This window comes from Grampus griseus, assembly GCF_964374135.1.
Source record: "Grampus griseus genome assembly, chromosome: 4".
NCBI classification, from domain to species: Eukaryota; Metazoa; Chordata; class Mammalia; order Artiodactyla; family Delphinidae; genus Grampus; species Grampus griseus.
The window spans coordinates 25,369,742-25,385,491 of record NC_138997.1 but is presented as its reverse complement, the minus strand read 5'-3'; the positions used below and the strand labels follow the sequence as shown (position 1 = coordinate 25,385,491).

General features: G+C 42.7%; 1 protein-coding gene across 1 annotated transcript in view; it reads left to right on the top strand.

Moving 5' to 3' along the window:
• The first annotated feature begins 9,218 nt into the window (after nucleotides 1-9,218).
• Nucleotides 9,219-15,750, top strand: part of SLC10A7 (solute carrier family 10 member 7) — a 250,841-nt gene continuing 244,309 nt past the window's right edge. The window contains exons 1-2 of the mRNA XM_082653781.1: nucleotides 9,219-9,443; nucleotides 15,429-15,511. Of these exons, the coding sequence (XP_082509907.1) occupies nucleotides 9,344-9,443; nucleotides 15,429-15,511 (183 nt within the window). The 5' untranslated portion in view covers nucleotides 9,219-9,343. The remainder of the gene's footprint in view (nucleotides 9,444-15,428; nucleotides 15,512-15,750) is intronic.

The following is a 15,750-nucleotide window of genomic DNA, read 5'->3' as shown; positions in this document are numbered from 1 at the left end:
GAGACGAACGTCTGGAACAGGCCAGATAATAAATATTTTTGGCTTTGCTGGGTAAGGAGATCATTGCGCAACTACTCAATTCTACTTTGTAGGTAAAACGGCCATAGAGAATACCAAACAGACAGGCAGAGCTGTGGCCAGGTTTCAATAAACTTTATTTATAACCTCAGGATTTGTTTTATTTACAAAAAACAAACAAAACAAAATGCAAGGGGTGGGCTTTAGTTTGCTCACTGTTGGTGTAAGGGAAATACTAGACTAGTATTTGGAGATGTGAATTTAAGAGCTTTGATCAACTGGACAAATTAGGAAATGCTATTGGTCCAGTTATTCAATCCTTTGTTTCTAGGGAAACACAATTGCCACAGCCCTTCCAGTAGAAGAAAAAAGTGACACTTTCCTTGGAGAATGGTAGTGGCACCTGTTTTCCTCCTCACTGTCCAAGAGTTTCAATAGCAGTACCCACGCCACTTAAGAGATCATGAGCCAGCCTCACAAATGATGCTAGGTGATGCAGTGTATTCAAAAATAATATTTATAGATGCCTGGCCAGTGTGGCTTTAAAGTGTCTTCAGATACAGCTTCTGGCCCCTAGGTCAAACTTTTTCTTCCTCCAAATAGTATGCACAAATTGGATCCACCAAGACAGGTAGGCCAATCACAACAGCAAACTCCAGTCTTAGTTTCCTACTTAATAATCTATTGCTTTTCTGCAAAGCTGCCAAGGAAGGAAGGTGTATGAGGCACCATCAGCCAGGCAGCAGGAGAGCCTTCAAGGTGCAAAAAAGCCTGAGTTTTGAAGATGCATGAAGGTCATTGGGATAAATGTTTTCCAAGGACTTGTCATAAAGGACAGCTGTGAAAAAACCACTAGGACCACAGCTGCATGTAAGGAGCATATAGGTAGCTACAGATGAATGTCCAGTTTCTTAGCTGTGGTGTTCAGAAATTCTTCATTATCTCAAGTGTGGCATGCAATGTTTTAGAAGGAAAAATGAGGAACTGGATCAGAACAGATGAACAGAAGCAGGTGATGAAAATCAATATTTTATCTGACATTGATAACCTCACGATAAATTATGTAGAAAAATAAAGCCAAAACAAACCCCAAAAATTAATTTATCACTGATGATTCAGTTTCTACTACGTGTACACTCAAAAGATTGCATGAGTTAAAAGTAAGCAATTAGGCATTAGGGTTAGCAATTCACGTTTTTGATCACTCAAAAAAGGTCAGGACATCACTGCTTACTTTTCAAGTTTTCAAAAATGTATGGCATATTAATTAAAATTAGCCTTGGCTATAAGCAACAGAAAACTCACAATAATAGTAATGACCACAATAGAAGTTTGTTTCTCACTTACACACATACAATCTGGAAGTTAGTCTAGACGCACCCCCTGTCTTGCTGCTCTGCCAGTCTTGGTGGAAGCTGGCTGTGAGGGGGCTATGTTCTAGTTTGGTGAGAATAGGACTGAGTTGACGCCCTGCATTCAATTTGTGCTTTTCCTGGAATTTCTTTTCTGTTCTTTCCGGAGGGGAAGGGCCGAAAAAGGACCATTCCAGGGCGCGGCGCTGGGCTTGCCACATTTGGGAGCGCCGCCTGAAGTTGGGCGCACAGCCTCCCGACGCCCTGCCGTTGGAGGCCGTTGGAGGCCGCAGCACTGCTAGGGTTGTATCAGTCCTCCTGTTTGCACTATTTCTTTTTGCGACCATGGCCCCGCCTTAAGTATTTCTAATTAAGAAACAAAACCTCAGGAAACCGAAACTTAACCAGCCCCTCTCGCTTCTGTAATTACGCCTGCTGACCCCCCCCCCCGCAACCGTCCAACCAATCAGACGGCGACTAGTGTCTCTGTTTAAAAGTCAACCAATCGGCGACTAGTGTCTTTGTTTAAAAGTCAACCAATCGGCGACTAGTGTCTCTGTTTAAAAGTCAACCAATCGGCGACTAGTGTCTTTGCTTAAAAGTCAACCAATCGGCGACTAGTGTCTCTGTTTAAAAGTCAACCAATCGGCGACTAGTGTCTCTGTTTAAAAGTCAACCAATCGGCGACTATGTTTGTACCGGTCTATAAAAGAGCTGTACTAAACTCCGCCAGGACCTTTTAGCGTCACCGGCAACGAGTGCGCGGAGGTCCAGGTTCGAACCTGCAATAAATGACCCTTGCCGTTTGGCTTTGACTCTCGACTCTGGTGGTCTTGTGGAGGGGCCTCGCGACCTTGGGCATTTCAGCTGCTGGGATTTTAGCCTTTACATCTGCATTATAGCCAGCAAGAAGGGTATAAAGAAGTGAACGTTGCCTTCCTATAAGAATCATCCTAGAAATCAGGTACTTCCAATCACATTCTATTCCTGGAATTCAGTCTCATGCCCATTTACTAGCTGCAAAGGAAGCTGTAATCTTTATTTGGTGGCCATGTGCCCAGCTAGAATCAGGAGTTTTGCCACTAAGAATGGGTCCTAGCACCCATTCTAGTTACATACACAGCCTTTATATTAATCAGGTCTATGAAACGTGCAGCTTTGGGGAGCTCCATGAAACTAGTGTAATACACACAGGTCTCCACGTCATAGAGACTTAAGGCTCTCTGAATTTCTTTTAGATCTCTGCTCTTTCTTTTTTAATAAATAAATTTATTTATTTATTTCTTGGCTGTGTTGGGTCTTCATTGCTGCGTGCAGGCTTTCTCTAGTTGAGGCCAGCGGGGCTCTTCTTCATTGCGGTGCACGGGCTTCTCATTGCAGTGGCTTCTCTTTGTTGCGGAGCATGGGCTCGAGGCACGTGGGTTCAGTAATTGTGGCACATGGGCCCTAGAGCGTAGGCTCAATAGTTGTGGCACATAGGCTTAGTTGCTCCGCGGCATGTGGGATCTTCCTGGCCCAGGGCTCGAACCCATGTCCCCTGCATTGGCAGGTGGATTCTTAACCACTGCACCACCAGGGAAGTCTCAGCTTTATTTCTTTTACTCTTTCTATCCTTCACCATTTATTAATGACCCAGATTGTGTGATGAAGAGTTGTCAACATTATCATTTTTCTATATTTACAGGTATAATAACTGCATTGAAGTGGATTTGTCATCTAATAGCCTTAAATGATCGCTCTCTTTTGGGCTGCATTTCCCTCCATTATTTACTGGGCCTCCCCATAGGTTATCATCCATGGCTGTTGACTCTCCTCTCTGTCCTTAATTTCCTGAGACAGATTTCCACTTAAGAGACTGAGAAACTATTAGATAGTTCCCACAAACCACAGGAGCAGAAGGTCTTCTGCAAAGAGACACTTCACCCACTATGCGTTAAAGAAAGTAGCATTACATCTCCACCTGACAAACCCACTCCCTATCTATGTGAAGAGGGCAGGAACACATTTAAATTGAGGGAATCTACATGCATAACTCTCATGAACACAAATACAATAGGAGCTAAGTGCCTAAATTCCTGTGCAGGAAAAACCGAAGTGGTTATACTTCTCGTCTAATGTAAAGCATGGCCTCCTATATTTGAGTTGGTTTTCATAACTGTTTAATATTAGTCTGTGAATTGTTCCAGGGAGAGCCAATAGCAAAGAAGAAAATAATACTCTATCTCCATAAAGCACTTTAGCAATGCTCAGAGAAGTGGACTACCAGATATTTATTTTGGAAATTAGCTAGCTAGCTACGATATATTTTCAAACTATGCATGTATTGGTAGTTTTCTGCTGTAATTGGCGCGGCCACTATATATCTCTATCTTTGCTATATTTAGAATACTGTACAGGAAAATAAGTCAGCATTTCCTCTCATGGTAACATTTTGGAGCTAACAATATTCACTAGTGTAAAAGTATTCTCTGATCAAAACAGTTGCTCTTAAATATTCATTTGTTGGAAGATTATATGACATGTTGAAGATTATGTCCTTATGGATTTTTCATTTAATTTGTAATTACTTCATAATTACTTAATTTGTAATTACTTCATTAAAAAGAATACAAATGACTTAACTTCTCAAAAGAAAAATATAAAATATCACCACACCCTATATAATTTTCACAAATTATTCAACAGTGATAAATTACGTGGGTTGATTATTGAACCGGACACTACCATCTAAATTGTTTTTGTGCATTGCCAGGTGCCTTTTTATTAAACTTTTATTCTGTGGGATATATGAAGCCATTGAAGATCTTTGAGTCGGGTGGGGCCATATTTCTGGAAAGAGGGTGAGATTTCTAGTTGGTGGTAGTTGACTTATAGTCCTTTATTTAAACTTTTTCTGTTCATACTCTCTCTTTGGGTAATCTTATCCAATCGCATGGCTTTAAAGACCACTCATGCCTATGACTCCTAAATTTTTCTCTCTAGCTTTGATCTCCCTCTGTGAACTGTTTGGTCAACTGCCTGGTCTCCCTCCACCTGAATTTCTTTCCTTTTCTTTTTTTTTTGTGGCCATGCCATGTGGCTTATAGAATTTTAGTTCCCGACCAGGGATCGAACCCAGGGCCCCAGCAGTGAGAAGGTTGAGTCCTAACAACTGGACTGCCAGGGAATTCCCTCCACCTGAAATTCTAACAGGCCCCTCAAAACTATCTCAAAATAAATCTTGATTTTCCTCACTAAATCTGCTCTTCCCTCTTTCATCTTTGTAAATTGATAGCAAGGTTCACCCAAATAAATAGTGGATTTAGCTAAACCTTAGGTTTAGCTAAATAAATAATAAATCCCTGATTCCTTTCCCTAACTCATCTAAATCCAGTCCAACAGCAAATGCTGTCTCTGCCTCTGTGACATAACTGGAAATGATTGTCTTTTCTCTTCCCCATTACCACTGCCCCTCCAGCACAGGCCAGCAGGATCTCTTCTTTGAAGTACTCTAAAAGCCTAGTATCTCCTTTTCCATCTTCTTTAAAATTCCTCCTCCACACAGCAGCCAGAGTGACCTAAGAACGATTTTTCCTTGCTTGAAAATTTCCTATAGCTTCCCACCACACTTAAATAAAATCTTATTACCTGGTCTACAAATACCTACATGATCTGAAGGCTCTGGTCCTGCTTCCTCTGGCTCCCCAGAACACTGTATTCCAGTCCTTTTTTTTTTTTTTTTTTTTGCGGTGCACGGGCCTCTCACTGTTGTGGCCTCTCCCATTGTGGAGCACAGGCTCTGGATGTGCAGGCTCAGTGGCCATGGCTCGCGGGCCCAGCCGCTCCGCGGCATGTGGGATCTTCCCGGACCGGGGCACGAACCCGTGTCCCCTGCATCAGCAGGTGGACTCTCAACCACTGCGCCACCAGGGAAGCCCTATTCCAGTCCTTTGGCCTTCCTTCCTTTAACATGCTGTAGTAGGTAGAATAATGGCCCCTAAAGATGACCACATGCTAATCCTCAGAACCTGTGACCTCGTTATTGTGATTAAATTAAGGATTAAACTAAATAGGAACATCACCTTGGATTATCTGGGTATGCACATTGGAATCAGAAGGGTCTCTGTAAGTGAAGGAGGGAGGCGGTGCCAGAATGATTCTTCATGAGAAAGACTGGATAGGCAGTTGTGGACTTTAAAGATGAAGGGAGCCCCTAGAAGCAGGAAGAGGAAAGATTCTCCTCTAGAAACCCAGAAAGGAATGCAGACTTGTGGACACATTGATTTTTAGCCCAGTGAGAGCCATTTTGAACTTCTGAGCCCCTGAACCATAAGATAATAAATTTATGTTGTTTTAAGCCACTGAGTTAATTTGTTACAGCAGCAAAAGGAAACTTAAAACACATGTCAAGATCATTTCCACCTTACGGCATTTACAAAGGTTGTTCACCAGTTCTCCCTCTGCCTGAGGTGCTGATCTCTCAGAGGTCAGCATCATGAATGTTCCCACATCATTTGGGTCTCTGCTTAAATTGCATCCTTCAGAAAGGCCTTCCCTGACCACTCAAAGTAGCCTCCTTGTTACTTTCTCAAGCGACCTGTTTTATTTTCATGGTGGCAGTTATCACTACTTGTTAATTTTCATTTTTATGTCATCATTGGAACACACAAGGAAAGCTGACACCTTGTCTCTCACTTTTCCTTGTAACCCCCGTATTTACAGAATAATGCCTAGCACAAAGTAGGAGCTCAATAAGTATTTGTGGAATAAATGAATAACTGAGCATTTTTTCCATGCAAAGCAATGTACATACAATGTACATCCCACTGAATCTTTTCAATAGCCTGATGGAACAGGTTCAATCACAAGGTGTACTCCTATTCTTAGCACATAGTAAACATTCATAAATATTATAAGTAAGTGAACTATATTCAGAGATTGAGTAACCAATGTGACAAAGTATAAAAGTAAATATTTGCTATATTAATGCCTATGATTTCCATAATCTATTGTTGAGGAATCCCAGACCTACAGTAACTCTGTACTCATGAACTCAAACATCCATTCTACCCCCTTTGGACATCTCTATTTGTATGCTCCAATGGCCTTGAACACAAGATATAAACTGAATTTATAATCTCCTCCCCAAATCTACTATATAAAGTTTCCCTGGCTGAGTGACTGGCACGAGCATCTGTCTGACAGACATACTCTGGGAGTCATTTTAGACTGTTTCGCCACTCCCCTATAGGCAATTGGTTATTTATTTATTTACTTATTTATTTATTTTGTTGTACGCGGGCCTCTCACCGTTGTCACCACTCCCCTATAGGCAACTGGTTATTTATTTGTTTGTTTATTTATTTATTTATTTATTTTGCGGTACGCGGGCCTCTCACCGTTGTGGCCTCCCCCTTGCAGAGCACAGGCTCTGGACGCGCAGGCTCAGCGGCCATGGTTCACAGGCCCAGCCGCTCCGTGGCATGTGGGATCTTCCCGGACCGGGGCACGAACCTGTGTCCCCTGCATCAGCAGGCGGACTCTCAACCACTGCGCCACCAGGGAAGCCCTGGTCATTTATTTTTGATTCTTCCTGCTTAAAAGTTCTTATACTAATTACCTTTTCCGGCTCCGCTGACTTAGTCACTTCTTTCTGAACCATTTGTTCAGAGACTGCCTCTAAAGTAATCTCTCCAGCAAAACTGGACATGACTCCACTAGCTAGTTTTAATTCCTTCAGTGGCTTCCTACAGTGTTTAATAAAATCTAAATCCTTTACCACAGCTTCCGGTTGCCCCACTCCCACAACTTTCCAGCTTCTGGTGGTTGGTTCCAAAGTGGAACCCTTGGCATTCCTTGGCTTGCAGACACATCACTCCAATCTCTGCTTCCATCTTCACATGATCTCTTCTTCATGTCTCTTTTGTGTGTCTTCACGTGACCTTCTTATAAAAACATGAGTCATTGGATTTAAACCCATCTTAACACAGTATGAGCTCATCTTAACGAATTACATGGGCAAGACTCCATTTCCAAATAAGGTCACATTCTGAGGTTCTGGATTGACATGAACATTTGGGGGACACCATTCAACAAAGTACAGTTACCTAATTTGGTAAAAGGATATTTGCAGATATAGTTAAGGATCTTAAAATGAGATCATTCTGGATTATCGGGTTGGGTCCTAAATCTGATGACAAATGTTTTTATAGGAGACACACAGAAGAGCAGGGGGCAATGTGAAGACAGATGCAAAGTCTGGAGTGGCGTGGCCATAAGCCAAGGAAGCCAAGTTATGCCAACAACCACCAGAAGCTGTAAGAGACAAGGAAGGATTCTCTCCTTAGAGCCTCCAGGGTTAGTGTGGCCTTGCCAACACGTTGATTGTGGATTTCTGGCTTCCAGAACTATGAGAGACTAAATTTCCATTATTCTAAAGGTCTCCAGTTTTAGGTATCTGTTACAGTATCCGCAGGAAACTAATACAGAATTCACAGTGCACTGTATTCTTTCCCTTTAAGTAACCACCAAAACAAAAATCATTTCCATGAGTTTGATTCTGCTGTAAATAGATCTGAGCTCTTAGTAAACTGTAACACAACATTTGCCTGATTTATTTATTTGGGTGCAAAATGGAAAGAGTTGATGTTCCTGCAGGGTCTGTGGGTAGGAAGTCCATTCATGAAACTATCAATGTCACTGGTTGGCAGAAAACACTTCAAGGGAGAAATGGGGACGGATAGGATCTAGCACGTGGGGCAACGGAAGACAGGAGTCCTGCCTCTTCCTGGTCCCTCACCACTTTTGCCTTGGGTATCCTGATCTTCCCACAGTTGCCCTGCTTTTTGGGTGGGGCAAGTTCTGAGGGTCAAGCGAAAGCGTGCACGCTTCAGACTCGCCAGCACAGACTCCCACTTCGCCGCCCCCCCCACCCCCCCCCGTCAGCTTCGTTGGGAGGTAGGGAGGGAGCTCAAGCACTCACCCACCATCCCCAAAGGAAGATGTGGTCCCCGCTTCCCGGTAGGGGGCTGAACCTCTGCAGTCCCCACTCTGGGGCTGGTGATGGCGAAGGGGGTCGGGGCCCGGCGCCCACCCGCGGATGACCGACCTGGGGGACCGCCCACCCTCCCGGGCTGCAACGCTGCTACGTATGTGGGCGTCGGCTCGGTCTTCAGTTCTCAACGCATTTCCGGGGCTAAAGCTACCCGCACTGAGGTGCCGCTTTCCCGCGCCGGGGTATGAGCATGGCTAACTCCAGAGGCTCCGGCCGGGACTAGGAGACCGAGAGCGGCCTCCCCTTCCCCCCCTGCGTACACGTCAACGCCGGCGTCGAGGAAGCGTCGTAATGCTTCGAAGAAGCTCGCCACCAAAAAAACCTGTACCCCGCCGCCGCAGCTGCCGACAGAGAAATCCCTGCCCCAAGCGCACGCTAGCCTTTACCGCAGGCTCAAGGCGAAGCCAAAAAGAGTCTCTCCATGGATGTATTCCAGGGGCGCGGGGGGCTGTGTCTAAAGGTTTGTTGGAGCCGGACCCTTGATAGAGCTAGGAGGCTGTGGCGCCTCACGCCACTCCCCGCCCCTGTCATTCCTAAGGTTCCACAGGTCTTGACGGTGGCCAGTCTGTCAGCCCTACTCGGCGGCCAGCTTCCCTTCCTCGATCGCTTGCGCAGGTCGGCCTGGCCCAAACGTCCGCTTCAGAGGGCTGGGAGGCGCAGCCGGAGCCGCGGTGGCTTGTGCGCGTCTATTAGTAGGCACACGGTAATGATGGCGGCGCTCAGTGAGACTCTCCTGTCACTGGATACTACTACTCGCAGCCCTCCTCAAAGCAGCGGGAGCAACCCCCCGGTCTTTAATTTACAAGTAGCAATTTGACTTGCTCTGCTGCATGTCAGGTGGGACCGTGGAAAGTGTGGAGACGCCCCGGGGATTAAGCGATAGCAGCTTAAAAAGAAAAAAAGCCAAACAAATAAACAAAACCCACCCACCCTAACAAACATGAGGCTACTGGAGAGAATGAGGAAAGAATGGTTCATGATTGGAATAGTATTGGCGATCGCCGGAGCAAAGCTGGAGCCGTCCATAGGGGTGAATGGGGGTAAGTGCTGCACCTCTGCATATGCTCCACTGCGATTCCCACTTCAGAACTAATTTGCGAGTCTTGGGAAGGAGAGGAGACCGGAATTGGGGAGTGTCTGCCTCTCTTAGGGGCACTGACCAGTCCAAGGTGTCTTTTGGCCCTCTTGCTGGTTTTTTAATTTGCCAGCCCCAGAGAGGATTTATAATTAGGAACGGGGCGAGGGAATTTGAACGCAGGTTGCCTTTTCCGCGAACAATCAATGAGTATCCTTAGTGTCAAGGAGTGAGGTTACCGAGAATGAAACTTATTTGCCTTCAAAGTAGCATCCTATCCCAAGGGACGCTAGGTTGCCAGGAGTTCCTTATCTATCTTGGAGTGGACACCATTACCTTGTCTGTTTCCGACACTCCCCTCCCCCATGTTAAAAAAAAAAAAAAGGAGTGGGGAAAGAAAAAGGGACACCCATTCCTCTTCCAACTCAGATTTGTTGGCCCACATGTTGGAGGGTGATGATTTGCTGCAGTTCCTGCCGCTCCACAAACTCTCAAACCGACTGACACGTTGCATTCAACTGCTTCCGTGTGCTGCCGGGACTCAATTGCTACCTTTAGCAGTCTAACAGATCCATCCATGTTAGACCATGTGTAGTGTGTATTTTGGCAAGGAAATGTAGGTGGGCTAAAAATCACACCCAGATCTCTGAATTGTGGGATCCTTGTCATGTGTGGATGGGCATTGGTGGAAACGACTGGAAATACCGTTAGCTTTTCATGCCCCCCGACCCCCTCCTCCTACCCTTAGACAATCATGTCCCACTTTTCATAAACATTAATTGAATTTCTTCAGTTCATTGTCTGTTTGACCTTGTTTAGCAGTTTTCACACTTATTGACAGGTTTTACTCATGCAAGGACAGATAAGAACCGAAGTGAGCACACACAATCTTTATGCTAGGAAGCTGTCAGGAGGATATTTGAAGTTATTTGAACCTTTTTGTTCAAACATGATGGAATTGAATGAAATGATCTGTCAGGAGAACAGTGGTTCCTTCTACCCTCTACCCTCAATACCTCCATTTAGAGGTAGCTTCAGAGAACATTTAAAAGGAATTTTTTGGACAAAGGTAGTGGGGATTCAAACTTTTTGGTTTATTTTATGTTCTTCTATGTTCAACTTAGTACAAAATGTGGAGGGTGGGTAACTGTGAGAGTAAAGCTGTTTGGGGTTACCCTGCTGAAGATACCAGTTTCTCATTTGACATAGTTTCTCTGTGAGCTTTGGGGAAACTTGTGAAGGTTGGTATTTAGGTACTGTCCAATGAGTTCCCTGTCCCTGCAGCTAGCCAGGTAGTAAGAATGTTAGAGAGCGTCTTTGTGGTGATCTGGAATGTAGATTTCACTAGCTTCACTTGCAGACTTTATAGCTTCTAGGGTTAGATCTCTTATTTGCTCAGTGTTAAGGTGAAATCACAGGTGATGTGTGATCTTTAAGTTGAGACCTGCAGAGACTAGGTTTGGTAAAATTCCTTTTCTCTTCTATTCCTGGGCTGCTCAGTGGGAAGGAGAGCTGTTGATTGCTGAATCATTTCCCTAGGGCTTCCCCACAGTGGCCTGTGTGAGATGGATTCTGTAATCTGATTTGTTCCCTCAGACTCTGCTTCTTGAAGTTTTGGGAATTATTGTATCTTAGAAATATTGTTTCCCACTTTCACTAGTCCTTATGCCATTAATCTAGGAGAGTTCGTTTGTTTAATTATAAAAGAGGAGACTGTTAAGAGCTGAGGGAACTTTATTTTCAGCTAACATGCTGAAGATACTGAGACCTCAGGTCAGGTGACTCACCCTAGGTCAGGTTAGCTAGCTTAGGGAAGAGGAAGGACTGACTGGGGACCAGGATTCCCCCTTATTTCATACCAGTTGCAACATCCATCCAAATATTCTTGGCAAAAATCACTAAAAATGAATAACCATTATAAAGAAAGACTCTTTGTAATAAAGATGGTTTCCATGCCCTGAGTTTTAGGCCAAAAGAAGCTGCGCAGAATCGGGTAATATTAGACAACTGTGTATTCATGTGATTTTTTGAGATCTGTCCAAGTGTAAAAGTTACTGTTTCTAAAAACAACAGTTAAACAAACAATTGTTTGGGATTTCTTATATAAGCTTATATAAGCTGTCTTATATAAGCTGTCAGGCTAAGTTCTTGGTACTTCAGTTGACCTTCCCACCTGTAAAACTTCTTCAATAAAAACAAACTTCCTAATAGTACCAAATAACACTTTGACCCCATCAGTTAAAACAACAAAAATCTAGGAACAAGGAGAGTAATGGTGCCTGAAAGTGGTCTGTCCTCTTCTGCTCTACAGAATGACCTAAAGCATCTCTTTTTGCTTGTCACTTTTAGTCAGAAGTTCCATTTTGGGGTCTGTACACTAGAATGCGTGTGCATTGTTAATGCACTCACATTGACTGAACAATTTTCAGTCGAACAGTTTTCTAGACATTCTTTTCTCTTCAGTAGAAAGTTTTGATTGTTTTCAACTTAATAAATGCTCACTTCACCTTTACCTGGATCAATACCTTAATGACTCTATTTTGAAGTGTAAGACTTCTACACTTAAAGGATCACACCTTTGCTCTGCCCTCCCTTAAAAAACAATCTTTATAGCCAGTGAGTGAGTTATATATGGCAGGAAATTTATAGAGGTGGGAACTCTGAAGTGAGAGAAGTTGAATGACTTTCCATATGGGAAAAAGTGTAACAGGTACTAGCATGGAAAATTTAATTTTTAGTTCCCTGTTCTTTTTACTCAGTTACATTTCATTTTAAAATATATACAAGGTTGAAAGTAAAGAGCCACAGGAGATGTAAATTGTGGATCCTGAAGTGTAGATACTCTTGTTTCATTTCCACACAGGGGAGCCCTGAGCTATGCACATCTTAGAGTTTACCAGAGTTCAACACTGTGCCATTCATTCTCCAAGAGAAAGGCTTACTTCTTTGGAAGTACAGATTAAGCATCTCATTTCTACCTGCATCTTAACTGAAATTTTTGCCATTAATTAAGACATAAATCCTAAAAAGGAAATTGCTTCATTTTTGCATTAAGAAAACATAACCAGAAACATGCTACTGTATAAACTTAAGAATATTAGCATGAATACCTTAGATGAGGTTTAGGAGTGAAATTTACTAGATAAGTAGATTTGATGAAACGGTAATAGTTCCTTGCATTCTTAAACATTCCAGCTCGTCTTCTTTCCCCACACTCCACTCCCACATTAAAAAGCGTGGGTTTGAAGTCCCAAAATTGCTTCATTTTTTACGGCCAATTTTTCTTTTGACGTTGCTACTCCATTCCATTTTCACTGATAAACATTTTTTTTTTTTTGCTTTGGTTTAAGGAAGAGTTAAAACTTATATTTCCACTTTGCGCTTTGTAACCTTCTCAAGATCTGAATCTGGTTATTTTCATGACTTGGAGGATATAATCATTACCTTGGAGAGGGGCCACATACCATTTCATAGCGTAGTTTCAACTTTCACCTCTGTGCAAATATTTACCAGTTTTTTATTTCAGCCCTGCCTGCTTCTAGTTCTGCATTCACACCGTGGGCGATCCATTAGCAGCTGTCTCAAAGGGGCCTTAGGTTTCCCCAGATAAGAATTAATTCCTCCTTCCCTTTTAAAAAGGTACATTGTAGGTAGCCCTGGAAGAGCCTCACCGGGTCCTTTCATGGATTAGTTATTTGGATGTGCATCTAATACAAAAAACAATATAAAAATAAACAGTATACCCTGTCTCTAGGATTTAAGACATTCAAAGTAAGGAATCATTCCACTGAATTATGCCAGTTAGTTAAGAGCTACCATGTGTATTTATATATATATGTGCATGGAGTGTAGGAAGAGTTACCTTCTTAAAAAATCCAGTTGTTGGCTAACTAAGGTAGATGCTTTAGCTGCTCCAAAGAAACATGTGGTCTAAATCAATGCCCTGTGCTTGCTATGGAGATGAATCTTTGGACGCATCACCTAGCTCTTGCTTGCAAATATACTGCTAACTATAACCCACCCTATAGAGAGAATCTGGGGTACCACTGTGGATGGCAGCACAGTTGACAAAAACGGGTCTCACAAAAAGCAAGGGGTTGGAGGAAAAGAAAAAGGATATGAGTTTGAAAAAAAACAAACAGGATATTAAAAATTCCTGGAAGGCATTTACTAAAACAAGCCAGATTCCTTGACATTCAAACCTGCTCCTGAATCACCTTCCTCAGCTTTCGAGGAAATATTATTTTGAAGTGTGAGCAGCTGAGACAGATTCACTCACAAGTATGGGGGGAAAAATGTACTTCTTTTTAAGTTTTTGAACCACTTTCACTGCCCTGAAGTGTAATGCCTCTTCCCCTACCTTCTCCCTTTTGCTGCCTTTTCTCCGATCATAGCAAAATGATTTGAGTAAATGCCAGGTATCTAAAAGAATGTATGGCAGTGTATTTTTTTTTCTTTTTTCCGGCTTTATTGAGATATAATTAACATATAACATTGAATAAGTTTAAGGTGTACAATGTGATGATTTTAGATATACAAAATGATTACCACAATCAAGTTAGTTAACACATTCTTCACCTCACATAATTACCATGTTTTTTGTTGTTGTTATAATAAGAACATTTAAGATCTACTGTATATAAAATGGTATTATGAACTAGTCTCCACTATAGAACTCAAGATCCCCAAACTTGATTATCATTTTTTTTAACATCTTTATTGGAGTATAATTGCTTTACAATGGTGTGTTAGTTTCTGCTTTATAACAAAGTGTATCAGTTATACGTATACATATGTTCCCATATCTCTTCCCTCTTGCGTCTCCCTCCCTCCCACCCTCCCCATCCCACCCCTCTAGGTGGTCACAAAGCACTGAGCTGATCTCCCTGTGCTATGCGGCTGCTTCCCACTAGCTATCTATTTTACGTTTGGTAGTGTATATATATGTCCATGCCACTCTCTCACTTTGTCCCAGCGTACCCTTCCCCCTCCCCATATCCTCAAGTCCATGCTCTAGTAGGTCTATGTCTTTATTCCCATCTTACCCCTAGGTTCTTCATGACCTTTTTTTTTTTTTCCTTAGATTTTTTTTCTTATATGTGTTAACATACGGCATTTGTTTTTCTCCTTCTGACTTACTTCACTCTGTATGACAGACTCTAGGTCCATCCACCTCACTACAAATAACTCAGTTTCGTTTCTTTTTATGGCTGAGTAATACTCCATTGTATATATGTGCCACATCTTCTTTATCCATTCATCTGTTGAGGACACTTAGGTATTGCAGTGTTTGAGGAGCTCTTTGTTTCTTTTATTCACTGATGTGCTACAAATGCCTAAAATGTAGCCTTGTGGTTGCTCAGTGAATATTTGTTGACTGACTGAGTGGTGATTTTTCCCCAGCTTGGTCTTATTTGCTGAGCAGTATCTATTGGAATGGTGGAGGGTTACAGGCAATGGAGGAACCATGATGTGGTCCTGTTGTTTGGCTTGAGGGAGTGTGTTCATTTCTTAGCGCCGCCACAATAAATTACCACAAACTGGGTGGCTTAAAACAACAGAAATTTTTTTTCCCCAGAACTTACTCTGGTGGCTAGAATTCAGAAATCAAAATGTCGGCAGGGCTGACATTTACTATGGCAGATAAAATTAGAGGAACTAATATGGAAGGATGCGGCCTATTTGCTCTCTCGTGTGAGAGCAGCATTTATTTTCATTTTTCTGCTCTGAGGATACTGTGCTGTACTGGACAACCGTGGTCTTCGCCTATCTGGAAAATCCTCTGGAGTTAGGCTGCATCACAGCAAACACTTAACTCTGTCAGGACATTAGTATACTAGCGGCGACACCGAGATTTAAAGTACCGTTTATTCTCCAATGGATTCTCCTTTCATGTCAAGTTATCTACAGGAAATGCCTATCTAACAGTGACTCATTTCTCTCTCTTTAGGACCACTGATGCCAGAAATAACTGTCTCCTACATTGCTGTCGCAACAATATTCTTTAACAGTGGATTATCATTAAATACGGAGGTACTGTCAACTATGGGGCACATGAGAAGCAGGGAGAAAAATTTAATTCATGCTTACTCTTTTGAAATTTCAGATTCCTTTTGTAAAGCCGTGTGTAGGTACAGTCTGAAGCTTCACTATCACAGAAGAGAACTTGGACTGCAGCAAAGGACTTGCGTTTTGTACCTATATACTATAGATACTGCATAGCTGGGTGGCATGGAGAATAAGGGTGTGTTTATAGTGGTTATGTTTTCAGT